Raw genomic sequence first — 27,812 nt, forward strand, 5'->3', positions numbered from 1 at the left:
CCGGACCGAACCGATTATGTTCGGTCCGGTTCGGTTCGGTCCTACTGTGTACTACGGTTCGGTTCGGTTCTTACGGTTCATGGAACCGAGAACCGAGAACCGAAAAAAAAGGAACCGAGAACCGAACCGGTTGGCCACCCCTAAGCAAAACTACAAAATGAAGGCTTTTTTGCATGCTGTTTACTTTTATGGATAAGCACCAGAGGGCATCCACAGATTGTAGGGCAAAATCATAATTTTGCACCTCAACTAGTCAGGTGTTGCAAATTTGGGCCAATGTATTTGAAAATCTACCAAAAGAATTGGTGGGATACATGGGATTAAGAAGATTGTTTTGCTCTGTATCCTAAGCTAAGTGAATTGCAACGAACTTTACAGAAAATAGGGGCAGACATATACCAAAAGGTGCAAATCAGAGAATTAAGCTCACATTATATATCTAATATTTTAAAGCGAGCAACTTCAATAAACAAAGAGAATGACACTGTAAAAGCAATGCCTGGAAAGAGAGAAATCAAGGATGCTGTCATATCAAAGAATTAGCCTCCACACCATCCCCCACCAGAACCTTCTTGATGAATAACCCTTCACCCATCAAGAAAGCAATGAGTGATTAGCCAAAACTTGTGGGCACTAGTGGGAGCATCCAAAAGTTACAACTTTAAGGTTGCTTTCCTACTGACCTTTTGGCAGAAGTTCTTTTTCCCAGCATCAATTCTGCTCATCTCGGTAAGAATCCCAATGGTTGGTAGACATTATTGAGAGTGGCATCTGGTGTATTGGCAGCTTTTGTAGATCAATCCAAAAGAACTTTATCCAAATAGGGTGAATCGGATGTGATTTCCTCGTATCGAACCTGCAAAGGAAACAATGATTAGAGGACAGCGAAGCAGGGAATGATGAAGTATCAACAAAAGGGAAAGTTACATGGGTATATGCTTTTTGGTTCAGACAGAAATCTGTCACTCTTGCTTGGTGGTGATGATCATTCTAGAGTCGATGAGATGATTTGACCCATCTGTGGCAAGGTTTTAAATTTCGGTTTCAGCCATCATGGAAATCGAAATATTTCGGTTTCGGTGGAAATTTCGGTCGAAATCTTGTAAATAGATTACCCCGCTTGAAAACGAAACTTCGGCGAAACTTCGGAATTTCGTCGAAATCTGGGAAATTTCCGATTCAATGTGGATTTCGTTTCGGTTATGGACGAAACCGACATATTTAGGCTGAAACAACATGTTTCGGCTGAAGTTTTGAACCATATGTATACACACACACAAGCGCACACCCACATGGAGAGGGAAGGTTTTCCATCCACCAAAGTTGCAAACTAACTTTACAGAATCTCTACAGTGCACATGGCATCATGCAGTGGCCCAACTCTCCATCAGGGGCTTTATCATGGGTGCATCATGGCCCAAAGTCTCAAACATCATGCGCTTAAACAATCCTAAGTATCCAATAATTGGCCTGCAAATGGACAGTGGGGAAGTTCAAATCAATCCGAACACTACCACATGAGAGAGAATCAGAGAGAGAGAGGAGGGGGATGGGGGGTGTAATCTGGTCAATGTAAAATGGCAATTGGGTTATTAAGAAAATAGGGCACAGGACTAAGGCCACAGCCTACACCAGTTGACGATTGTAAGCCCATTTCCAAAGGCATAACAATTAGAGATAGAAATCTTAATGGGATACAGATGATAGATTAAAGCATCTGTAAGGTTGGTTTTGAATGTGCCCCAGTTCTTATCCTTTGTAACAACGAAATGTTGAGAACATGAATTACCAAATATGTCGGAGCTAGATGGTTAACATCTCGAACTGATTAAACTGGGGATTGCAGATCTGCTAGGGTACAACCTAGACTAATTTTCAGGTCCAAACATTTGATCAAAGCCAATAGGTGCTAGCAATTTCTCCATCGAGCCTCATACTGACAAATTTAGCTGTGTTTAATTCTCAAGCATAGAAAACTAAAATTGCCTATAGAAAAGGAGAATATAAACATTATACCATTCGAATTGAGAATATCTCAATGATGGAATTTCTATTTTTAGGTTTTAATTAGTGTCTTAAAAAATGTGTGGGCCACATCTAGGAGCTGTGGGAGGAGTTTTTAGACATAAGATGTAGTGGTCAAAGTGTTATATGATCCAATTGGCATTAAAGATACTAATAAAGCAGATGCTCAGCCTTCTAATTGATCTCCAAATTTTCAAAAATGAACTTCGGGGGAAGTGGTATGTGGATGGAGACTCTTTGAATGTCATTACTTGGGCTAAATCCATTAGACTGAGCCCTTAAGAATTACTCACATGATGAATGAGAGTCCAGATTTAGGCCGAGTGCTTGATGTATCATACAGACATATCTAGGTAGGCAAGATGATTCTACAGAGGAGCATGTCCCTTTAGTAATCTCCTCTTTTTAATAAAATTCCTCATTTTTGTTAAAAGCAAAAAATATAAGTACATAAATAACAAAAGAAAATTGAATAAGAAAAGACTTTCAAGCAATGTCTACATACATAGCAAATGTAAAGATAAAAACGTAAAACAACCGGTTACTCCAAAAGCTTAAGCAGTTGGAGAAGGTGTTATTAAATCTTTTAAGCTTTAACAACTAGGATTAGGATTTGTTTCTCTAAGCTTATCATCCTTATCTTCAAGAGCTTTATATAAGCCCTAGCCGTCGGCCCAGCCACCACTCACTCTCACCGCTAAAGATCCAAAATAGAACTCCATTTTCGATCAATCCAAATCCAGCCACCTTCCATAGCTCTCTGCATCCAAGCTACCACCATTCCACCAAGCACTCGTCATTACCACGGCCAAAAACCCTCTTGGGAGAGAAGATGAAGAAAAGCTCATTCAGAGAGACATGCAAGCATACACATCATGGTTTTAAATTTCCACCGAAACTGACACGAAACGACCGAAACATTTTTGTTTCCATCCCCACCGAAACCGAAACGACCGAAATGTATAAATCAAAATCGTAAGTATAACAATGGTATACTATATTAGTATTTGTTACATAAGTATATTTATAGAAATTTCATGCAAAATGTGGTGCATGTATTATGTATAAATATTTATATGAATTACATGTGAAATTTGGTGTGTACTAAATTATCGGACATGCGCGACAATGCATGTCACTAGGTGGAATGCATGTCACTAGGTGTTCGATGTTTCTAAACCATTATGGATGGTTGTAGTTGTAGTGGGTATTTGATGGTTTCCAAATGTATATTTGTTCTTATTCTAGCATTTCCTTAAGTTTCACCTATAAATTCTACCATTTGCGTATGTTTCTATATGTTCCATTGATTTTAAAGGATTTCCACCGAAATTTTGAACCGAAACCGAAAAGTTTTCCATATCCGTGGAGACTGAAACCGAAACTGAAATTTTAAACCTCAACACAAATTTATTTTTATTTTTTTGGAAAGTAAGAAGCAGACAAACCATGTGCATATGTGCAAACCTTGACACAAATAACTATGTGCAAACGCATAATCATGTGTGTATATACATCCATGTACACATATTCATCAAAAGACAAGCACATTTTCCCTAGTAGGGAGTGACATTGTGTTTTTGTGTGTCTGTTGGGCGCGGGGTGAGTTGTGCCCGCGGGGGGGCGGGGGGGGGGGTCAGGATAAACATGACTGCCCATTTTCACAAATGGACCTCCTTATGGAAAATACGCAGTTATCCTCCCTAACATTTCAAGCACTTTAGTTATAAAACAGCTAATTAAGTAACCCTTGTGCATCATAATTTTAGAATTGCAAAACTAGTCCAATCATTCAACTAAGAGGAAATAACAACAAAGATGAGCACACCAAAAAACAGAAGTAAAATAAAACATAGGGAATGGAAAATGGCAAATACATTCCTCTCCTGCAAGGATATGACATAAATGTGACCATGGATCAGCGGCATTATGAAATTTTAGACCTACTGAAGTGATGATCTTCTGACAAGTAGACTTTGGTAGGAAAAAACAAGGCGGCAAACAATTTACTAAATGAAATAAAACTTCACAGTAGTCTAACAATTGAAAATGGATCAGGGTACAAAAGCTGATGGATGAAAATCTGAGGCTGGTTCAAGGGGGAAAGCAATAGCGAGGTACTGAAATAGAAGATCAGCTAAACACAAGTTATGAACGCAGATGATAGTCCTTTTTCTATTTTGTAGATAAATATAGGTACTTAGATAATTTTGTCCTTTTTCTATTTTGCAGATAAACATATTCCTACGGATATGTTTCAATGTTAATGATCTTCATAGCTGAATTTCTTACCATTTAACAAAGATTAAAGATTATCAAGCAGGCGCTCACATATTTAAAAGTTAAAACTCTCCTCAATAGATCAAAACTATAAAAAAAAGTTATACGGAATCATGAACTGTTGATTCAAGCACATCCTCGGCTGCTCACTAAGTAGTGAAAATGTTTTGACCAATAAAATATTTGACATGAGAATGGCCTTTACTACCGTAAGTTAAATCGTGATGAATATTGTAATCAACGTTATCATGTTCCAGTACATATGTTGGTACTAGTTGGACAAAAACCAAAATGGTCTGAAATCTAATGGGAGGTAACAGCCCATGAAATCTACATCATACCTTGAAAGGAAAATCTAATCAATTCCCTTCCATACAAGGATCTGACTGAAAAGCTTTGGATCTGTTACCTCAAAGGAAAAAACTGCAACAAACAGAACTCCAAAGAGTCTTATTTAGCATAGCACACCAGTAATTCATATTAAGTTCCCTCCTACTGTCCTACACCAAACATATAAAGCAGATGTTCTTTAAATGCAACAACATCAAAGAAAGTTATTGGTAATCATCAAAAAATTATACATTTCAAGATAGATGACACCCACTGTGTGTGGAATTCATATTAAGTTCCCTCCCACTGTCCTACACCAAACATATAAAGCTGATGTTCTTTAAATGCAACAACATCAAAGAAAGTTATTGGTAATCATAAAAAAATTATACATTTCAAGATAGATGACACCCACTGTGTGTGGAGGGGCGGAGGCACATAGAGCATGAGGGGGGCCATGCCCCCCACCACAATGACTTGCAAATTCTCTTTTATGGTGCATGGCTACACATGCATGCTTAGCTAGTTTAGTGGCCATGGCCCCCCAATGACCAATGCAGGCAAGTGTAGATTTGTCCAGCCCCCCCCCCCAAAGTGTTAATTCCTGGCTCCGCCCCTGATCCCAAAAGACGAACGACAGAGGAAAACAAATACACCCATGTTCAGCAGTCTCCAGGAAATTTTAAACACACTGATAAAAATTGGAAATTTACAAAAAAGAAATAAAAAATGATTCATAATAGCAAGAAAAAACGCAGAAAACTCTCTTGAACAAATTACATAAAAGACTAGCAATACAATTCAAAACGAAGAAGAAGCTAAAAGAGTAAGTTGAAGCATAAATACCTCCCCTTCAACCTCAGACCATGAATTCTAGGGCACGATCCTGGCACAATAAGAAAGAGGAATTCATAAATTTTTGAAAGAGTGAAAGAAAACAACAATTCAAGAGAGTCCGGAGAGAGACGAACCAAGATCACTCTGAGTAATTACGAACAAATCATCTGGACAAATCAAAGTATGTAAAATCAACAAACTTCCTTATCTTCCCAGCAAATTTCCCTGAATGCTTTTTTCTCCTTGACAGTAAGGCTGCAAGTTAATGACGCTAAAATAACTGAATAAAAATATGGTCAAACAAGGAACAGTTACGACCAGATCCAATTACCATATATCCGGTAGAAGAAAGGGAACGCGAAAAAAAAAGGGAAAGAAAGAGGGAAAGAGATAGAGTTACCTGCGCCCATGAGTTCATCAAGCAAAGATCTCTGAGCATCCATCGCTGGTTTCGAAAATAACCCCAACTAAATTTCACAGAAGCAAACAGCAACCCACCCCCGAACTAAATCCTTACTTGCAGAGAAATCAGAAACGACAGATAATAATAAAGAAGAAAAAGGTAGGTCTACCAAACCCTAGAAATCAAGGAAAGGATAAAGAGAAAAAGGGAATGGAAAGGAACCTGAGTACAAAACCTCAAACAGGAAAAAGAAAAGAGGTAGAGAGAGGGGGGAGGGATCACTCAAAAAATAGAAGAGGGAGAGATGGAGGGAGACAAGCTAAAGCAGACAAGCCAGAGCCAGGATGAGAGAGAGGAGGGAAAGAGATCCACTGAGAGAGAGAGGTTGGAAACTTGGCAAAAGAGAGAGGGAAGGGATCGGGGGAGGACAGGGTCGATGGACAAGGGGCCCTGAAAATCGAGGGAGATTTGAATTTCTAAACAACTAGTTCAGGAGTAGATTTCCAAATATCTGTCTTTGTATAGCTAGGATTTGAAACTAACAGAGATTTGCCCCAATTCCAAATCTCAGCTGTTAAAAGAGGTGCCAAACGGAAGATTTGGATTTGGATTTCTAAATTTAAATCCAAATCCAAATCTAAGGGATAACCAAACGGGCCCTGAATTTTTTTTCATGGTTGCCAGACATGCCCCGACAAAATTTTGTAACAATGAAATTGGCTCTGCTAATTGAAAACTGGCAAACCATACCACAGTAGAATGAAGTCAATGAACACTTTGAAAAGTATTACAATGAGAGAGTTCAATTGGCGAACATAAAAGTAATACACATAGAGGAGAGTGGAGAGCAAAACTACAAACGACGAGACTGAATGATGGGCCTAAAAAGTCCAAAGAGACTAAAAAAAAGCACCTATTAACAAAGACATTGTTTTTATAACTGAAATGAAACTAATATCCATCTACATTACTTTTGTGAACTCATCAATCTGTGCTCTCTTTTCAATATAAAAGGGCATAAAAAGGGCAACAAAGAAAACATAGCTTGCTTATTTACTGAGATCCAACCTGAAAAAACCTAAATAAGTAGGATGATTTTGGAGAAACAGGAGGGAAGGAGAAAGAGACATCTATGGAGATTTGGAAAAAAAAAAACAATAAAGGAACTTTCCCTCGGGGAAAAAAAACAATAAAGGAACTTCCAATTTTTCCTTTTGGATTGGGATATACAGGTGTGTTTTCATGGACCAATCAATCAAATAAATTTTAGATCCTTCATTGTTTCTGTTGACGCCTTCTCTTAGATTTCAAGTCGACAACAATGACGGAGATGTTGTCAGAGCTGTTTTTCCGGTAAGCTAGCTCGACAAGATGCTCAGCAGTAACTTGAGCTGGAGGTGATGATCTTTCATCTGCCTGTCCAGACCGCCGCCGCTGCCGCCTAAGCAGCTGGCGGGCCACCTCCCCTACTTCCTCATTGGACATCACGTCCCAAAGCCCATCACTTGCCACTACAATGCACTCGTCCTCTTCACTCCTCGTCGTAAAAGTGACTTCTGGCACTGGAATGACTGACGGCCTCAGATATCGATCGCCTAAAATAGGAAAAAACAAAAACCAGTAAGACACGCAAACACCAAAAATTTCCCACATAGAAACTCCATGACATTGATACCACGTCAGAAGTAAATGCTGAACAGACAAAATAGAGGTAGTTTAAGCCTGTTGGCTACCAAAAAAAGAGTTATGAACAACGGAAAAGTTGAATACACATAGATTACTTAATATTGTCAATTAGTCCTAAAAAGAAATAATGAAGAAGAAACCATTTATATCTCTTCCCGGTCCAATCAATTGAAAAAACAACAATGTCACAAAAACTTGGTTGGGTTTGAAAAACTCAACCTATGTTTGTTGGGTATACTAGACCCTTTGTTTGTCCCAACCGCATCTTGATGTCTTCGAAAGTGACTGTTGGTAGCTTTATTTGTGGATTTGTGAGTGGTCATGATTGTTGGTGATTGTTGGTGGCTTTATTGGTGGTGGCAATTGTCGGTTGTTTTCAGTGGTGGATTTGTTGTTAATTGTTGGCGTTTATTTGTGGTGGTTTGTTCTGTGGTTGATGGTTCTTGGTTGTTTGGTGATGTTATTGGGTATTTGGTGGTGCCCTCGTTGTGTTTATGGTGCTTTGTTGGTGGTGGTGGTTGTTATTAGTGATTGCTCAGGTTGATCATGTTGTGGTTGTCGATTGGCCTTTGCTGTGTGCCCTGTTGGTTGATTGTTGTGCACGACTTTTCTGTGCGCCCTGTTGGTTGGATGATCATTGTTGGTTGGTTGGTTGGTTGTTGTTCTATTGGAGACGTACCGTTCGGGCTCCTCTCCTTATTGTGCTTTGTCGTTTTTGTGTGCTTTCTTGTTGGTGGTTTGTAGTTGGTTCCTTGCCAAGGTGCTTCAGTTATGACTCTCCTCTCACGTTCAACTCCGAGATGTGTTGCTACTCCGTCTGGACACTATTCTGGCTCTTGTGGTGATCGCTCTGGCGGTAGTTCTAGTTCGGGGGGAGGCTGTTGTTCTGGTGGTCGTGGCTCTCACCATTGTACTCGTTGTGGTCGGGATGGCCACTCTGTTACCTTTTGTTATGATCATCATCCTGAGTTGTGCCCCCATCGGACAGCAGGGGCAGCTTCTGTTACGACATCTGATGGCCCTGGTCCTTTCTCTACTACTCATATTACGCATGCCGGTAGTTCCACCTTCACTCCGTCTGATAGCCCACCCTCTTGCTATGTATCTTCCTCTAGGCAGTGGCTTATTGATTCTGGTGCCTCCCATCATATGACTGATGACTCTGGTATCCTTTCTGCCTTTCGACCTTTGTCGACTTTTTCCTTCTGTTACTTTAGATGATAGGACTGCCTCTCCTGTCTCTAGAATTGGGGTCGCTTTTCGTTCCCCTAACATCTCTTTATCATATATTCCTCGTTTCCCGGTTAACTTTCTGTTAGCCAGTTAACTAAGGATCTTCACTGTTCTGTCTTGTTTTTCTCCTTCTTCATGTGTTTTTCAGCATCTGGCGACTTGGAGGACAATTGGTTCGGGCCGTGGGGTGAACGGCCTATATTATCTGGATCAGCCGATGCACATTGTTGCTTTGCGTGCCCCGGTTGATGCCTTACCAATGGCACTGTCATTTAGGGCACCCTCTATTGATACGTTGAGCCGATCTAGCCTTCTCTCAGGTCTTGTTACATTCGTCCGCTGTAAGTCCTGTGAGTTAGGTAAACACCAACATGAGTCGTTCCCACCCCGTCGTGTTCTTAGAGCTTCCCATCCCTTTGAGTTGGTTCACTCCAATATTTGGGGTCCCTGTAGAACCTCCTCCATGTTTGACTTGGTTGTTTCTGTTGAAGGATCGTAGTGCAGTTTTCTCTGCTTTTCGGACCTTTTACTATGACGTGTGTACTTAGTATAGTTGTTCGGTTCGTTGCTTGCGGACTGACAATGCCAAGGAGTACTTTTTCTCAGTTTCTGGTTTACGGGCATTCCTCGACTCTCATGGTATCCTTCATCAGTCTTCTTGTGTATATACCCCCAGCGGAATGGGGCAGCCGAGAGGAAGATGAGGACTTTATTAGACATCGCTCGCACTCTTCATTTTCAAATGAGGGCTCCCAAGCCTTGTTGGAGTGATGTCGTTCTTACGGCCTGCTTCCTTGGGAACCGTCTTCCGTCTTCCGAGTTGGGTGGTCGTTCTCCTTTTTCCAACCTTCACCCTTCGGGTGATCCATTTCCTCTGACACCCTGTGTTTTTGGTTTTTGTCCTTAATTCATTGGTTGTCTCCTGGGATGGATAAGCTCGACCCCCATTCTGAGCTGTGGGTCTTTCTTGGATACTCTCGCACACAGAAGGGGTGCAAGTATTACAGTCCTACCCTTCGACGTGCTTTTGTCTGTGCTGACGTTACCTTCTTTGATAAAACCCCCTATTTCTTGCCCACTGCTACTGGCCATGTTCATGCGTCTAGGGCACCTCTTCCCTTGCCTATATCTATCTTTACTGACTTTGATGTACCTCATTCATTACCCACCTTACCTAGCCCTGTCGTCACTAAGTCTGTTATATCTCCTTCCTACCCACCTTACCTAGCCCTATCCTCACTGAGCCTGGTGTATCTCCTTCCTAACCCACCTTACATAGCCCTGTCGTCCCTGAGTTTGGTGTACCTTCTACTTCACCTAGTCCTGTCATCACTACCCCGTCCAAAGAGCTGAAGGTTTATACTCGTGGCCCTCGCGAGTTGGTGTCCACTGATAAGGCTGCTCCGTCCTCTCTACCATCTCGCTCTGATCTACCTCCTCAGTCTGGCGGATTGTCCCTGGGTTTGGTGTACCTCCTACTTCATGTCCAAAGAGGTGAAGGTTTATACTCATGGCCCTTGCGAGTTGGTGTCCACTAATAAGGCTGCTCCGTCCTCTCGGCCATCTCGCTCCTGTCTATCTCCTCAATCTAGCGGATCCGCCACATGTATTGATCTTTCGTCTACTTCTGAGTCCCCTATTGCTTCTCAGACTCGCTCACGGTCTACAGCTCGTCCTATCTCTCATTTTGTTTCGTATGATCGTGTTTCCCCTTTCTATATGAGTTTCATATCTTCTTTACCCTCTCAAGCTATACCTAAGATTGTTGCAAAGGCCTTATCTCAACCAGGTCGACGCTCCGCTATGGCGGCTGAGATGGAGGGTCTTGCCTCTAACAGTACATGGGAGTTGGTTCCTCTGCCTCAGGGTACCCAGGCCGTTGGTTGTCGTTGGGAGTATACTGTTAAATATCTCTCTAATGGTATTGTTGATCGTTTGAAAGCTTGTTTGGTGGCTAAGGGCTATACACAGACCTATGGTGTGGATTATATGGAGACATTTTCTCCAGTGTCCAACATAATGTTAATTCGTGCGCTTATTTCTTTGGCAGTTAACCGTGAATGACCTCTCTATCAGTTGGATGTTAAAAACGCCTTCCTACATGGCGACCTCTCTGAAGAGGTGTATATGGAGCAACCTCCTGGGTTTATTTCTCATGGGGTGATTGGTTCTATTTGTCGACTTCGGAATGCGTTATATGGGTTGAAGCCGTCTCCATGAGCTTGGTTTGGCAGATTCAGCGAGGCTCTTAGGCTCTTTGGTTTGAGACAGTGTGCCGTTAATCACTCAGTATTCAGTGCCCACTCTGGTGATGGCTACATCCTTTTGATCGTGTATATGGATGACACTGTGATTACTGAGGATAATGAGTCAGGTATTCAAAGACTCAAGAAGTTTCTTCAGACAGAGTTTTGTACCAAAGAATTGGGACGTCTGAGGTCCTTTCCGGGTATAGAGGCAGCATACTCTCGTGGTCGTATTTCCTTGTGGCAGAGGAAATAGGTTCTTGATATATTAGACAAGATGAGATCCATAAGAATAAAGTCAGCTAAGATTCCTATGGATCCCAATGTGAAGCTTCTTTCGGATCAGGGGGAGTTGTTGGAGGACCCTGGCTACATGAGATTGGTTGGTAAGTTGATATACTTGACTGTGACCAAGGTTGTAAATTTCGACCGGAATCTGAAATTTTGATCTGAAATTTCGGGTTTCGGTTGAGAGCGAAACCGAAATTGGGGTAAGTCGAAACGTTACAAAATTTCGACCGAAATTTCAAATTTCAATCAAAATTTCGTTTTCCCCGAAATTTCAGGCCAGAGCGAAACCGAAATTGGGGTAAGTCGAAACGTTACAAAATTTCAATCAAAATTTCATTTTCCCCGAAATTTCAGGCCAAAATTTAACGAATATCTCCAAAAAATCTTGCTTTAATTCATTATTTAATATTATCCTGAAATTTCAGCCGAAATAACCGTCAGCAGGAAATGTCGTCAAAATTAAATACCCTAAAAAATAGCCGTTAGATTTCGCTAAAATTTCGGCTGAAATTTCAGTTTCGGTGAGGACCGAAACGCACGCATTACGAAACCGAAATTTAAAACCTTGACTGTGACTCACCCTGACATATCATATGCAGTGGGAGCAGTGACCCAATTCATGAGTTCTCCTCGTGCCTCACATTAGACAGCTGCCCTTCAGATAGTTAGATACTTGAAGAGTGCTCCTGGAAAAGGTTTATTTTCAGGAAGGGTAATCATATGAGACTAGCCGACCCCAACTAGTTTGGGACAAAGGCTTTGTTGATGTAATGACCCGGTCCCACCAAGGGCCTATAAAGAAAAAAATCCTAATTAAATCTAGACCGTAGATTTTTCGATCAAAGATTAACGGTTAGATCTTTGATTTTGAGTTTTCGGACCGTAGGATATGTAAATTAGATAATGGATTGATCCCCAATCTGTAAGATTATTGTGTATTTCCTACCCTGCATTAGATTAAACGATCTTAAAAATCAACTGTCATAATGTATTTTCGTCACTTTTAATATAACATATTTTTGGGGCATCAAATCTTGTTCGTTCGACATGATTTTGGTCCCGATAGATAGGTATTTCAAATACCTATCCAACGGACCCAAGATTTAGCGATTCGGAGATGATTTTTGAGCAAGTTATGACCATTTTTCTATTAGGCTTATGCATATTTACGAGTTTTGTCTTATTAGGCAACTTTTAAGTTCTTTTATTTAAAAAAAGATAAATGTAAAAGTAACCTAATATAACCTAAATACTAATAATATATTAGAATAAGCTAGGAAACCCAATATTGATATTTCCATCCCTCTTAAGTTAGTATTAGATTATAATTAGGAATCTAATAATTGGAATCCTTCTTTAAATAAAACTCTAGGCTAAGTTTATAAATAAACCCATCTAGGGTTATTTTTAATCACCTAAAATTTAAGGAAAAAAAAGAGAGGAGAAAGGAAGAAGAAAAGCTACGGTTTTGCATCAATTTGTTTTTCATCTTCGAGATCCTCATCTTCAGATTAGTGTGTCAGGACTCCATGCGATCACCTAGACTTCAATATCAAGGCAAGTGATGACTGACTTTTATAATATTAGTTACAATTACGATTTCTGTGATTATATTTTTGTTTCCTATGATTGTTCGCATTCTTTTTGCACCTATGTCATTGAATTAACTTATTATCCCCGTAGAATTTCCTGTGGTAGGACTTTTTATTTTTAGGCCATAATCTATATACACGATGTTTTGTTTACTATTAATATTACGCCTCGTACTATAGTACGGGAAGGCCATAGAGCTACGTGTAGCCACTTACCGACGGGTTTGTGATGATTTCCATCGTGTATATACTTATGAGGAGATAGATATGACCCATATACCTCGTCGAGATGACATAATACTTCTCGTAGTTTACCTGTCTCTATATGTACTCTGTATGATTGAGGCTCTCAGATATAATTCCATGAATTGCTATCTTTAGTATATTCCCTTGACATTCTCACATGCTCATTGATATTCTTTATCCTTAGTAATAAATCTTATAATTCTTATTGCTTTTCCTTATCACATGTGAATGCCATGAGAAACATCTTTATAATGCAGATTTTCATTCTTGTCACTTTGATTATCCAAGCCAGTCACATGAGCTTGCTGTTTGACTTAGATTATCTTTCAGACTTTGTAGGTGAGGAAAGTAAAGGAGCCTTTGTCGATGAACAGATCTAGATGGGAGAGAGCACTCATAGGATTTCTTTTGGAGTTGAGATAAACCATGTAATAGACATTCTGTTAATGTAATTGAATTTTTTAGTTGTTGTTTCCCTTTTTGGGGTAGCGATTCAGATGTTGGGATTTTTTTTAAAAATCATGTTTAAAAAATTTGCCCCAAATCCGGGTTGTTACAGTTGAGTTGTTGAGTTGAGTAATCATATGAGACTGGAGGATTCACAAATGCAGATTTTGCATCTGGGCAGGATCTCCAGCAGATAGGAGATCAACTACAGGCTACTGCACGTTTGTGGGAGGAAATCTTTTCTCTTGGCGTAGTAAGAAACAAGATGTTATATCTAGAACGAGCGCAGAGGCAGAGTACCGAGCTATGGCTCACACATGTGGAGAGTTGACATGGTTGAGGTCTCTTCTGCAACAGATTGGTATTTGTTCTTCATCTCCAGGGTTGTTGCATTGTGACAATAAGACAGCAATTCATATCGCTTCTAATCCAATATTTTATGAGATGATGAAGCATATTGAGATTGATTGTCACTTCGTTCGTGAGAAGTTTCGGAGTGGAGAGATTAGTACCATCTTCACTAGGTCTATAGATCAGTTGGCTGATATATTCACCAAACCATAGGCAAAATCCAAGTTGAGAGATATTTGTAACAAGCTGGGGTTGTATGATACATACACTCCAGCTTGGGAGGGAGCTTTAAAGGGTATTTTGGTCTTTGTAATATATACATCATATAAATATGAAATCTTGTGGGAGAGAACACTAACTCTCTCTCTCTCTCTCTCTCTCTCTCTCTCTCTCTCTCTCTCTCTCTCTCTCTCTCTCTCTCATCATTATGTAAGAACTAAACACTTCACAAACAATGCAAAGAAGTGAAGAAGTCATTTTATGAGGTTAGTTTATGAGGCTCTGACCATTTTGATAATGAATCCAGAGGTTTTAAGAGTTACCAAAATACAACATAAAAAATAAGAAGAATTAGCGAAGAAAAACCTATGGCTCTGGACATAGCAAGAACCCCAAGTACCCTAGGGCCGTTCCAGTTAAAGACTCTCCCTCCTCCTCCTTCAATTCTCAGCAGCTCATCTTCTCTGTCAGGCTGTATAAACCACAATAACACAAAAAACTCATAAATTTGTAGCTAAAAGAACCATCAACGATTAAAAAAGTGTCATCTCTATATATGAATAACTTCTCAACAAAAAGTAGAACAAAAAGGATTTGTAATGAAGTAGACTTCCAACCCCTATAATAATTTCTTAATTAAATCAAAATATTATCGAGGCATTCTCCACAATGATTGAACTTATCTGACTAATAGACACCGTGTGCTATGGATAAATAGAGAGAAACAGCATGGAAGTGAAGGGGTAAAATTTGTTTGCGATGATTTTCAAAAGGTCCTTATAACACTTTTCATTCTGAAAGATGTCCAAATTCACGTTAATGTCTTACCGTAGGATTTAAAACCTATCTAGAAAGCCGATCGTCGTTAAGTCACCCATCTTTCTTCTTCTATCTTTTCAGTTTTCACTGAATACGAATAGAATACCAAACATTAAATTGGCACTCAAGGAAAACATCAATGGACAAATGCCAAAATTTCTTCATCAATCGATAAATGCCAAAATAATTTCATCAATCTGGAAGTATTCAAACACCAAAATAACATTCAACAAATGAGCTCGCCAATGTTTTAAAAAAAACAAAAAAAAAAACCTAAATCCGTTAACAAAAATAAGAAAATCAGGGTGCTTGATCCTCTTCGCTGGTGACAGTGAAATATTAAGAAATTTAGAATATGGCTGAAAAAAAGAAGCACAATGAATTTTCAATGTTATTTTAAAAGTGTTATACTATTGTGAGGGTTCATTGACAGAAAAGTTATCACAATACTCCGTACTGTGCATACATGTTGAGAAAAACATTTCACGGCGTTTTGGTCCTTTTTAGGAAACGGGTCCAAAAAGGGGATATGATTTTATTTATTTAGTTTATCACAGGGCTATAAAAAAAGCTATCCAATTTTAAAATACCTTCAAAGATAAAATTGTAACTCAAATATTAAAACTCGTATTAAATCAATTATTGTCCATTCTTAAAAGTAAAACCTATTTTTTATTTCTATGGATATTTTCTAACCCCTTTTTTATGGAGGAGACATTTTAAGCTAGATTTTCTCCTCTTACCAAGAGGTTTCTATAAGTACAATCAACTATGTACAAATAAGTTGGCCAATTTGCAATCTAATGGATGGTGACATTTTAGAAACAAAAAATATAAAAAGAAAGTTGCAAATTTGGGTTCATTTTGTCCAGCGTGGTAATAAGGCTTAGTAGAGTTGCAAGAAATAAAATTTGGCATTTTATGAATAAACAACATAGACGTTCGGACCGAAATTTCGGTTTTCAGTCAACAACGAAACCGAAACGTACCAAAACCGAAATTTCCGAAACGTACCAAATTTCGGTCGAAATTTCAGCGAAATTTTTGCTAAAATATTAATTTTTTATTCCTCTACCAAATTTCAGTCGGGATCTTAGCTATTAGCTATTAATAATTATTCATATTAATTATTATAACATATTAATTAATATTAATAATTATTAATATTAATTATTAATATTATATGAATTCTGATTTTCCTTTTTATTATTTTCTATTTTATTATTTCATTTATTAGTAGCCAATAGCACTAGAATTTTTTTTCATTCAAATCAAATTTAATAAACGAAAAATACTGAAATTTCGGGAGAAAAATCCTCTGTTTCCATAACTTCTACCGAATTTTGACTGAAATTTTGGGATTTCAGCTGAAATTTCGGTTTCGGTGAAGCCCGAAATTATAGCCGAAACCGAAATTTAAAACCTTGGTTCAGAAGCGGTTGCAAAACCCAATGTAATTGCTGTAATCTACTTTTGTAGGCTTGTTAAATATGGTATAGATTACAATGCTTGTGTCTAATTTTATTTCACTAAGTTTAGGTTTCAATTTGGGCAGTGAAGTGGGGGCTTTGGCATTATAATATAGTACGTATAGATTGACTAAATATAACACTTTTTTACAAAAACTTTTCAATTAAGAAAAGAGCATGACAGCTTGTTTCTTTTATATACAGTATGACTATGGACTTCTTTAAAGAAGCTGACATGGAATAATTTGCTTTATATGGTTAGAGGCGAAACATTTACTGGCCTATAGAAAGATATCAAGTTAGCATGTCCAAAAGAAATTCGACAACAGACTAGCCAGTGGAGGTAATATTCCAAGTAGCGAACAGATATGGAATGAGAAATCCATTTTCGAATGATGGAAAGGGGGGAAAAGAAATTTAGATGGTGAATAATAAATTCAAAAAATGGTTCTCAAAGAAATTTAGATGGGAATAATAAATTATAAAAAATGGTTCTAAAATGAAAGATGACAAAGTGCATCAAGAAAATACTAAAAATTGGGTACGTTTGGATCGCAGGACCTTGTGATCAATGGTTAATGGTATCGTCTGGTTTCCTCGACAGAGCACAGCCCTTGAGTCGCCGCAATTGGATGCAATTATCTGACAACCTGACACCGCTACTGCCACAGCAGTGGACCCAACTATTTCTGGTGCTATTGCTTCCCCTCCAATATCATTGTCAACCCTCTCAAATCCATTACAAAATGCCTCTTCCCACCTTCTACACCACCCCTCTACATCGCCTCCCCTATCCCACTCTGCAGCAACTGCTTCATGAATTCGCTCAGCACAAAATCTAGCCACCTACAATGCACCATAATAATAACAATAATGTCAATAATACCTTTCACCTCTCAAATGGTAGATAGCACAAAATTAAACAAAGCCAATTTTGTTTGGTGCCTACTAGTAAAATTTGCTTCAATAGAACAGGGAGAAAGATATAGAGAGAAAAAATTGTATCGAAATTGTGGGAATTATGTTTGAAGCTATGAGTTGTCAGGCACGCCATTAGTTTTTCATTTTTAATTAAAAAATCAAAAGAAAGAAAATAAAAACAACCAAGAACCCCTTGAGATAGACGACATCTAAAATGGAAGTGAAAAAGGCTAACGAATATGAGATGTCCTAAAAAATAAGAGATCTCTTCCTTCTGATGTAAGAAAATCGATTTCTTAAAATAAAATTCAAGATCTGTCAAAAGAGAATAAAAAAAGGAATGGTATGATAAAAAAAGTGAGGATTTGTTTAGTGGTACGCACGGAACTTTGGAATTATGGATTGCCTCGCCCAATTGATGGGACCACCACATCCCTCAATGGAAAAGTTGGATGACAATAAACAAGGACAAATGGGCACCACCTCTATTTCCAAATAAATGACTTAAGAACAATGTTATTTTATTTTTTCAACGCATAAACATCATAATCCACGCTCACCCTTTTCGACTTTTTAATAGTTAAAAATTAAGATACCTTGACCATATGCCAAGGGCAAAGGCTCTAGATCAAAATTTCCAAAATGCTTTCAATAGCCTATAGCCTCCCTTACAAGTAAATAACCCAATGAGGCCATGAAGAGAAACATTGGGAGGTAGAGAAAGAAGTGGTCAAATTTATTAATTTAAAGATGTTTTGAACAAATTGTTACATTATTAAGAAAGATATGAGAAGTGTATTAAATTTTCACATAACGAGTATGCAGATGAAAATGTGCATTCTTGCGTTTGTAAACAACGAAAAATAATGCCATGCCAAAATAAGTCAATATTGTTAAAATATTAGTATAGGAACCCAATTCTACCAAGCTTACAAAGGCCCTTTCCAAAAGTCAACATTATCTGGACAGCTTCCAAAGAGAGTCCAAAAGCGATTTCTTCTGATCTTACTATGATAGCAAACCTGACATTCATTCATGCATCAGAGAATGCAAAAAAAAAAAAAAAAAAACCTCACCCAGCATCTCCCAAAACACTGCGAAGGAAATCATCACTCATAGCTTCATGCCCAAGGATCCAATATTATTAATTCTCCAACTCTCTATATGACCTGACAAAGAATTCACTAACGCCAAACAAGTCAAAAACGTGATGCCAAATCCATGCCACAACTCACAACTTTGCAGTGAAAGAACAAGCGCTCACACATGGAGCATTGATTCGCCATCTGAAACTTTCGTTTCTTTAGCATATACACAGCTTGAGCATGAAAGTCCAACAGAAAACCTGGATTTTATGAGGGAAGTGTGCCAACCAAATTTTCCTCCTAGGGATGTGTGCCATCCAAATTTTTCTCCTAGGGAACGAGGATGCCCTAGAGGGAACAAGATGCATGGGATCTAACTGAGAAATGTCATCTAGGGTAGGGGGCTCGTACCATTGATCCATTAACACTTGAGAAACAAAACAATCTTCAAGAGTGCAAAGTAGGTACATCAAACAATCAATTTATGGGTTCTTAAAGTTTGAATAGAAGACCCATACCAAAAACAGCCTCCCTCCTGCCCTCTCAATGTAATCAAAGAAGCTTGCCTCACTCTCACTATCCTAAAGAGACCAGGGAAAGCTTAGCACAAAGGAATCTCACCTAACAAAGGTTTTAACCAAAATCTAACCCTCACCTAGTTCCTTGGGAGATATTCTCAATAGGACATAAGGACTATCAAGCTCCAAAGCCCCACCCTCTACCTAGCCTACCAATATCCCACCATGTCTTCGCCCCTCCTCATACTTGCCTTTAACAACCTTCCCCCATAAAGCGTCCCTTTCCTTGGCAAAATGCCAAAGTCATTTTCCCCAAAAAGCCTTGTCACTTACACCCAAATCTCCAATAAACAAACCTCATCCAAATTGCAAATACCCAAACCACCACCTTCTTAGGGAGACAAACAACCTCCCATTTCACTAAATGCTTTAGCCTCTTTCCTTCTTCCTTCCCTCCCCGAAGGAAATTATGTTCCAATTTCTCTATCATCTTCACCCCTCCCATTGGGATATTGAAAAGAGACAAAAATAGACTGACAAATTAGAAAGGGCAACTTTAATCAAAATGATGCAACAACCAAAGGAAGGGAGATCTTGCTTCCTTCCCGCCAACTTTTTTTCCATCATCTACAATTGGATTCCATATTGAGCTCAAAAGAATATCGAAGCTTAACGGCAAACACAAATAAGACCTAGGAAGGTCTGAATTTGCGCATCCAATCTCTCCCACCTTTAGTCGTTGACTCTGTTTCGTTCATTGTTTCATTTTGGTCAATGGAACGGAACGTTTCAGCGTTTTGGATGTTTCAAAGCTTCGTTTCAAAAAAGACACTACGAGAGGAGAAATTTTCTTGGATAGTTAAAAAAATTTAAAAATCCAAAAATTAAAAAATTATTAGCAATTGAAACAACAGGGTAATCCGCTGCAACCCAATCCATCATAACATCAAGGTTGTAAAGATCCAATATTTACTTAAAAGGAAAATTTGTTGAAATGTCTGTGTTGACTGGTGCCTGACTAGATGAAAAAATTTTAGAGACCAAATTATGAGATTTTTTTTGTTGGACTTTTGAGATGGGTGATGATAAATTCACCCCTCTCAATAGGGGTGTTTAATCGGTTATAACCGAACCGAAAAAACCAAAATTTGATAACCGAAATAATTTCGGTTATCAAATTTCGGAAACCGAAACCGAACCGAATTTTACAAAAACCGAACCAATTAAAAATTCAGTTATTCGATTATAGCCAAATAGCCGAATAGTGATAGAAAAAGACAAAAAAAAATCTATTCGGACGGTTTGATCGGAGGGATATGATCAATCTATCGAAATGGTTTTTTAGGCACAAGCTATTGAAGTTGTGATCAATCAAATGGACGGTTTGGATCATCCTACGGAGTGCCCATACACCATTTTTTTTTTAAATAATGTTTATTTTTGGTTAATTTTGGTTATTCGGTTAACCGAATTTTTAACCCGAGATAACCGAAACCGAATAACCGAATTAACCAAAAATAAAAAACCGAAACTGAACCGAATTAGCAAAAAACCGAACCGAACCGACCGAATCAATTTGGTTCAGTTATTCGGTTAAAACCGAATAATGAACACCCTTACCTCTCAAGATGAATTTTCCCCCTTTCATCTGTTTGTGGCTTCACAACCTACAGCACATACAGCTCTACAACCACTACAATTGTACAACCATCTCTCTCTCTCTCTCCTCAACATGAACTTTTGGTGGGACCTGCGCCACATGTACCTCAACCAGCACTCTCTTCTCTCGTTGAGCACAACTCTTAGTGGGCCCAACAATGAATGGTTTTAGATCATTGAAGGTGGACCCCATAAAAAGTGTATTTTTAGCAAATCACAGGAGCCTACCTAGCTCAAAGATCCAAACCGCCCATTTGTTCGGCCCCTACATATAGAGGCCTTGTCCATAAAAGCATCTTTATAGGATGATCCAAACACTCCAACAACCAAACACCGATACAACCCTAACTCTATCTCCCTCTCTCAACATGAACCTTTGGTGGGGCCAACAGCTGAATTGTTTAAATCTTTGAACAGGGTCACTTTGTTTAATGATCCAAACCGTTCAATTTTTTAGCCTCAACGTAAATAGGATGTGCCCTAAAAAATCATCTCCATCGGGCGATCCTAACCTTCCAATCTATTTCAACGGAGCCACATATAAATCTCAAAGGATGAAGAGTTAGGATCATCCTAGAAAGATGAGTTTTGGGGCAAAGCCTATTTAAAAAGTGAGCCATGGTGATTTTTTTAAAAAAAACACTTTATATGGTCCACCTTCAATGCTCTAAATCATTCTTTCTTGGGGCCCACAGAGGGTTTTTGTTAAAAAAAAAAGAGAACAGAGAGAATATTGGTTATGAGAATAAGTATGGGTGGGGTTTACGTCGTTCAAAGATTTAAATAATTCGGTTGCTGGCCCCATCAAAGTTTTATGTTGAGAGGGGGAGATAGAGTTATGGTTGTACATGTGTTTGGTTGTTGGACGGTTTGGAACATCCTATAGAGATGATTTTATGGACAAGGCCTCTTTATGTTGGGGCCAAACAAATGAACAGTTTGGATCTTTGAGCTAGGCAGGCCCCTGTTATTTTTTTTAAAAATACACTTTTTATGGGTTCCACCTAAAATGATCTAAACCATTCATTGTTGGGTCCACCAATGTTTGTGCTCAACAAGAGAAGAGAGAAGGGAGCGAGTATTGGTTGAGGTACATTTGGGATAGGTCCCACCAAAAGTTCATGTTGTGGTGTGAAGGAAGGAGAGAGAGAGAGAGAGAGAGAGAGAGAGAGAGATGTACAACTATAGTGGTTGTGGTTGTACCGTTGTATCTGTTTGTACCGGTTGTGAAGCCACAAACAAGTAAAAAAGGGCAAATTCATCCTGGGAGGATTGAATTTATCATCGCCCTTTGAGATTTAGTAATGTTTGGATATGATAGAATTTATGGATATGATAGAATTTATAAATTTCTAAAATTGAAAAAATACGCCATCATTTGGAAGTTAAGATTTTAACTCGGCATAAAATTGTGGAAAAATATCGACTTTTGTACTATAACTGGAAAGTTGACTTTTTATCATTCTAGAATTGCGTCTTGGAGCTATTTTTAATAAATCCAAATGGGGGTATTTCCCCTATTTACATGTGAATCTTAAGTAATGAACATTGACAAAATGTCGGACGAAATGGACCACAATGCAGTTCTGCTCTGGTTTTCCGGATAAAATGAAATGTTGGCCGGCCATCTCAGCCGAAACGAAACAAAATTCATAACTTAGCTCCTACCTATTAAGAAAGAACATGTGGATTCACGTTAACTTCTGCCATGGATCTCTTCCCTAAGTTTTCTTTCAACCCAGAGCCCATCTCAAACCACTTGTAGATAAAGCGAAGCTAGTTAAAATGATCATGCGAAGCTCCACAACCAACAAGGCGGTCGTCCATGAACTAGAAATGAAAAATGACACTCGCATATCAATAATGTCCACCCCCACAATCAGCCCTACCCTGTTGGCCATCTCGAACATCCTACTTGAAGCCTCTTCAACCATAGAAAAGTCCCTCTTGGCGAAGGCCCCTCAAGCTCAAAAAAAAAAAAATATATATATATATATAGAGGAAACTGTTGGTGAGCTAGCTTGCCCAATCACATGGGTGCCCACTTTGTTAGGATGATCCAAAGCATTCATTTGAAAGTCCCTTACATAGATGGGGATCTGTCCATTTTTGTCCTCCACAAATGCAGGAGTTAGGATGATCCTATGGAGCTGATTTTTGGTACACCCCCTATCTATGATAAGGCCTTGCAAATGAATGGTTTGGATCACTCCCCAAAATGTGGGACCCATGTGATTGGGGAGCTTAAGCGCACCAAACTTATGGTGCGCTTAAGCTCCCAATCACATGGGGGCCTACTTTGTTAGGATGATCCAAAGCATTCATTTGAAAGGCCCTTACATAGATGGGGTGTGTACCAAAAATCAGCTCCATAGGATCATCCTAACCCATCCATTTGTGGAGGTCAAAATGGACAGACATTGTTTGTCCACAAATCTGCCCATTTTTGTCCTCCACAAATGGAGGGGTTAGGATGATCCTATGGAGCTGATTTTTGGTACACACCCTATCTATGATAAGGCCTTGCAAATGAATGGTTTGGATCACCACAGAAAATGTGGGACCCATGTGATTGGGGAGCTTAAGCGCACCATAAGTTTGGTGAGCTTAAGCTCACCAACACTTTCCTCATATATATATATATATATATATATATATATATATATATATATACACCCTATCTATGATAAGGCCTTGCAAATGAATGGTTTGGATCACCACAGAAAATGTGGGACCCATGTGATTGGGGAGCTTAAGCGCACCATAAGTTTGGTGAGCTTAAGCTCACCAACACTTTCCTCATATATATATATATATATATATTTGGGACTTTCATTTATTACCACGGAAAAAAAAGAATTTGAGTCATTTGACATGCATTCCCTCATCTATAGCCTCCAATGCTTCCTGGAATCCATTCTCTCTAAGAGAAAGTCCACAAACTCTCTCTCTCAACATGAACATGAACATAAGCATTCTCCACGACCACCTTACAAACAACTCTTGCTATACCATCCTTTTTCCAAGATTCCAAACATTCATTAGTAATGAGAACCTCATCAAAGATTTGTCTCTCTTCCACAAAAGTTCATTGGCAAGGGAAAATGATTGAGCTCATGACCTGAAACCAATCCGCAGAAGATTTTGCGAGGACCTTGTAGACACTATTGAGTATTGACAAGGGCACAAGGCTAATTGGCCACAAATTCTTGAACTCTTTCACGTTATCATTCTTAGGGATTAGCATTAGAAAATTGGTCTTTAAGCATTTGTTCAGCTTACCCCTACAATGAAATTCTTCAACAACCCTTAGCAACATATCCTAGAAAAACCATGCGTGCTGGAAGCCTTTTCATGGTCCAGAGAGAAAACCACTCTCCTGACTTCCTCCACATCAAAGGTCCTCTCCAACATCTCCTTTACCTTTTGTCTCTTATAATCCAACGAGACATAAAAGCTAGTCCAGGAAATTTTCAAGTTTTCAATCCTCACTCCCTTGTTTTAATAATTGTGTCTACATTTCTCTAATTGAATCTTAGAGGCTGATATAATTTCCAAAATGTTATCAACGGCCAATCAGAAAAGTCAAAATAATTGAAATGTTGCGCATACACATACGCATATGTATATAGGTATGTGTGTGTGCCTGCGAGCGCCTTTTTTCAATGAAACTAATTTTTTGGAGAGATTCTCAAGGAACAACATCCAATGAGACGAGCGGCATGGAATTGTTACTTTATAGCAATATTAGAAATAAGAAAATCCCTATAGATTTTAAATACCCCTCATTTTCTTACAACTAACAAGAAAACAACACGTGATATATCATAACATGTTCGTGCCAAAAATGTGCTTTATGATTAATATATTATGAAAAAAAAATTGAGATGGTAAGAATCGATAGCGTACTGCCCAAAAGAACATTGCTAGATATAATCTTAATTATTTACATGTAGCAAACATGGGTTGATCAAGACCATTGATTTACTAGATCCCCATGAGTCAACCTACATTATCCTCGTCCCACCCCACTCATATGTAAGATCAATGCCCACAAAAATCAAGTTTAGCTTCTTTTTTAATTTATTTTGGGTGATTGAGTTGTCGGGGGGGCTCTAAATAAGCCCTATTTGATCCCTAAGATCAACTTATTATAGTGGAAGCAGCCGCAATGTGCTAGAACTGTTATTGCCCATTACTACAATGCATTCAATTACATGCATGTGACATAAGAGCCAATTTTCTTTGTTCCTTTCTCTTTTTTTTCTTTTTTTGTTAAAAGTGTAAGTGTGTGTGTGAGTGTGTGTGTGTGTGTGTGTGTGTGTGTGTGTGTGTGTGTGTGTGAGAGAGAGAGAGAGAGAGAGACCTAAGTAAGCCCTATTTGATCCCTAAGATCAACCTATTATGGTGGAAGCAGCCGCAATGGACTAGAGTTGTTATTGCCCACAACTTCAATGCATTCAATTACATGCATTGAGGCATGTGACATAAGAGCCAATTTTCTTTGTTCCTTTTTTTACTTTTTTGGTTAAAAGTGTGTAGGTGTGTGTGGGTGAGAGAGAGAGGGAGAGAATTGATTTAGACCGAGATACTTAAGTTTTTTCATTTTCTCTTTTTATAAGATTTTGTTGCAATCTAGAATAGTTGCATAAATTTAAAACACAGTATACAACTCAACTCAACTAAGCCTTCGTCACAAACTAGTTGGATCGGCAAAATTTAAAACATAGTATAATGTAATTGTTGGGAATTTAACCGGGTAGAACTCACCCCTAAAAGCTAGCTCTTAGAGGGAGCCCATTCCCTTATAACCCATCCCCATCCACTTCACTTTACCGATGTGGGACTATTTGCTTTTGCGTGGAACTCCAACAATAATAATATAACCATATATAGTTTCTTTCAATATAATTGTTCATAGGCATTTTGAAGCTATATAGAAGACCAGTGATTCCCACTACCAATAAGACGAACTCACCTTGTCTTTTATAATCTAACCAGCTGTCAAACGCTATCACTATTACCAAAAAGCTCTTGGTAGCGAATTAAAAAAGAAAACACAGGTGAGTTCGTCTTATTATCAAAAGATGGTAGTGGGGATATCAGTAGCTTAAAGAAAATTTATATATTTATAATATATTTAATAGCTATAGAGAAACTTACATTTGTAAGAAGTTTAATAGCTATAAAATTTACATTTAAAAGGAATTTAACAGCTAGAGGGACATTTACATCTATAGCTCTTAAATAACCCCGGCGCAGGTACATAGAGGGGTTTTCTCATGGAATTTACGACAGGTAATCTCTCCACAATAGCATGGACTTGTTAAGCAATACAAAGACACATATGACATATCTATGCTATTGAATGGGAAGGTGGTCTAAGCTTTTAGTCGTGTGGGAGCTCCTTGTAGTGAAATCAGCAATTCAAAAAAATTGAGAGGCTGTGATTAACAGCTAAAGTCAACATGGCTGATGTCACCCATTTCAATCTCTCAAAGTTCTAAGTGTCAGCTCCTTATTGCCCACCTCTAAAACTAATCATATGATGAAACGTGTCCAGGTGTCAGGGCACGTGTCCATAGTGTCAGGGCACGTGTCCACACTGTCAGGTGTCTTGATGTGATAATCTTTTTCTATGCGCTTACCGCCAAAAATAAAAAATAAAGAATAAATAAAAAGCCGACCAAGCTACGTGGAGCAACAATAAAAGAGGGTTTAGAAGAGAAGACCTGCTTTCAGACCAGAAAAAAAATCGATTATTCAATTTACTTCTAAGATCTCCAACGCACACAAATATTCAATTTCCAGTACTGTTTCCACGATATGTGGACGTATAGTCCAGTATTTTTCAGAAAGTACTGTCCGGCCCACACTTTAGATAGATCCAAACCGTCCATTTGATGGGCCACAGCGTAAATAGGTATTTCCCCAAAAGCATTTCCATAGGATGATCCCAACCCTCTGATCTATGTAGATTTCCATATTCTATGGATCGGAAGGCTAAGATCATCGATTTTTAGAGCAATTCCTATTTACGGTGTGGCCCATCAAATAGACGGTTTGGATCATCCTATAGGACCTTTACACAGTGCAGTACTTTCATAAAAAATACCGGACTATAAGGACACACACCATACAGAATCTCGAAAATAATTCTTCTACTTTCGACTAGAGAAATCGAAAAACAAAAATAAGAGAAAATTTTAGAAGAAAAATTGTTTTGTTGCCTTCTCAAATAGTCAAATTCCAACCTCTCAGCCTGGAAAAAAAAATTCTACGGAAAAAAAAAACGATAAAATTTCCAGATCGGTTCGTATAAATTAAAAAATTCGGGAAAAAAAAATACCTGAGAACCACCGTGGCCATCATATACACCAAAGAAATGGACGGGCGAGATCTCTCCGGAGCTTCTAGAACCGGGAGCCGTACAGCCGCCAAAAATCTCGCACGTGCGAGACATAAAATCAGGGATAACGGCAACGGCATCCTCCATCTCTCTCCGTCTCCCAATCAAAGAAGCAGATCCCCACGTTACCGCTTTTATCTTCCCCACACATATCTCCCTCGCCGTTAACCCTCCGTTACCGTTTGCCACGTCAGCAACCTCCACCGGAACCGGAAAAACCAGAAGATTTGGCTCCACGGCGGCCGGAATCTCGCCGCTGCTGCCGGAGATATCGCCTGAGCTTGTGGTGCTCCGGCTATCGTCAGATCCGAAGAAAGAGGACGAATCCATCCTGATGACAGCCGTTTCTTCGTCGGACGGTGACCGGACGTCGGGTTTCAGGCCAGATCCGGTCGGAGGCAGATCTTCTTCGTTGAGGGAATCTGGATCCATCTGTTGAAAACTTGAAAACCTAGAAAGCTCGCATTCACTAAAAAAGTAAACCCTAGAAAGCTCGCATTCAGAAAAAAGAAGACTGCTGCTGTGTGGAAAGAGAGTGGGAAAGAGATTTTAAGACAAAAGAGGGAGAAGCGAAAAAGGAGGGAGGGAGAGAGAGGAGAGGGGAGGATGGGATAAAAGAGAAGAGAGGAGAAAGGAGGTGATGACACGTGTGAAGGATCTGAGTAGATGGCACACGCATCCGAAGGAGGAGGAAAAAAGGAACGGGGGGGTGGGGCTTTGATAGTGGTACGCTTGTGTCTTTCTAT

General features: G+C 38.9%; 1 protein-coding gene across 5 annotated transcripts; it reads right to left on the reverse strand.

Annotated features, from left to right (window-relative positions):
• Positions 1–406: 406 nt before the first annotated feature.
• Positions 407–27,714, reverse strand: LOC143845415 (putative protein phosphatase 2C 6). Of its 5 annotated transcripts, none has more exons than XM_077353740.1 (8): positions 27,007–27,714; positions 17,036–17,320; positions 14,553–14,658; positions 5,873–7,470; positions 5,607–5,727; positions 5,482–5,521; positions 684–856; positions 407–585 (listed from the first exon to the last, which is right to left on the reverse strand). In XM_077353740.1, the coding sequence occupies exons 1-4, from the start codon at positions 27,496–27,498 to the stop codon at positions 7,151–7,153; spliced, it is 1,203 nt and encodes a 400-aa protein (XP_077209855.1). In that variant the 5' UTR covers positions 27,499–27,714; the 3' UTR covers positions 407–585; positions 684–856; positions 5,482–5,521; positions 5,607–5,727; positions 5,873–7,150. The 5 variants fall into 5 exon arrangements, with proteins under 5 accessions (XP_077209855.1, XP_077209858.1, XP_077209857.1 ...); XM_077353743.1 differs by adding an exon at positions 4,715–4,728 and having other exon boundaries at positions 407–856; XM_077353742.1 differs by adding an exon at positions 4,647–4,728 and having other exon boundaries at positions 407–856.
• Between the last annotated feature and the right edge of the window lie 98 nt (positions 27,715–27,812).

Source organism: Tasmannia lanceolata, unplaced genomic scaffold, assembly GCF_043159265.1.
Source record: "Tasmannia lanceolata isolate RefF3 unplaced genomic scaffold, GAP_Taslan_0.1 ptg000015l, whole genome shotgun sequence".
In the NCBI taxonomy this organism is placed as follows: Eukaryota; Viridiplantae; Streptophyta; class Magnoliopsida; order Canellales; family Winteraceae; genus Tasmannia; species Tasmannia lanceolata.

Excerpts from the sequence above, each read along its gene's own strand:
- LOC143845415 (XM_077353740.1), bottom strand. The coding sequence starts at position 27,498 with ATGGATCCAGATTCCCTCAACGAAGAAGATCTGCCTCCGACCGGATCT. Across the intron at positions 14,659-17,035 it reads CATTAACCATTGATCACAAG|CCTGACAGAGAAGATGAGCT; the intron begins GTCCTGCGATCC and ends TGGTTTATACAG. Across the intron at positions 7,471-14,552 it reads TGCTATGTCCAGAGCCATAG|GCGATCGATATCTGAGGCCG; the intron begins GTTTTTCTTCGC and ends TTCCTATTTTAG.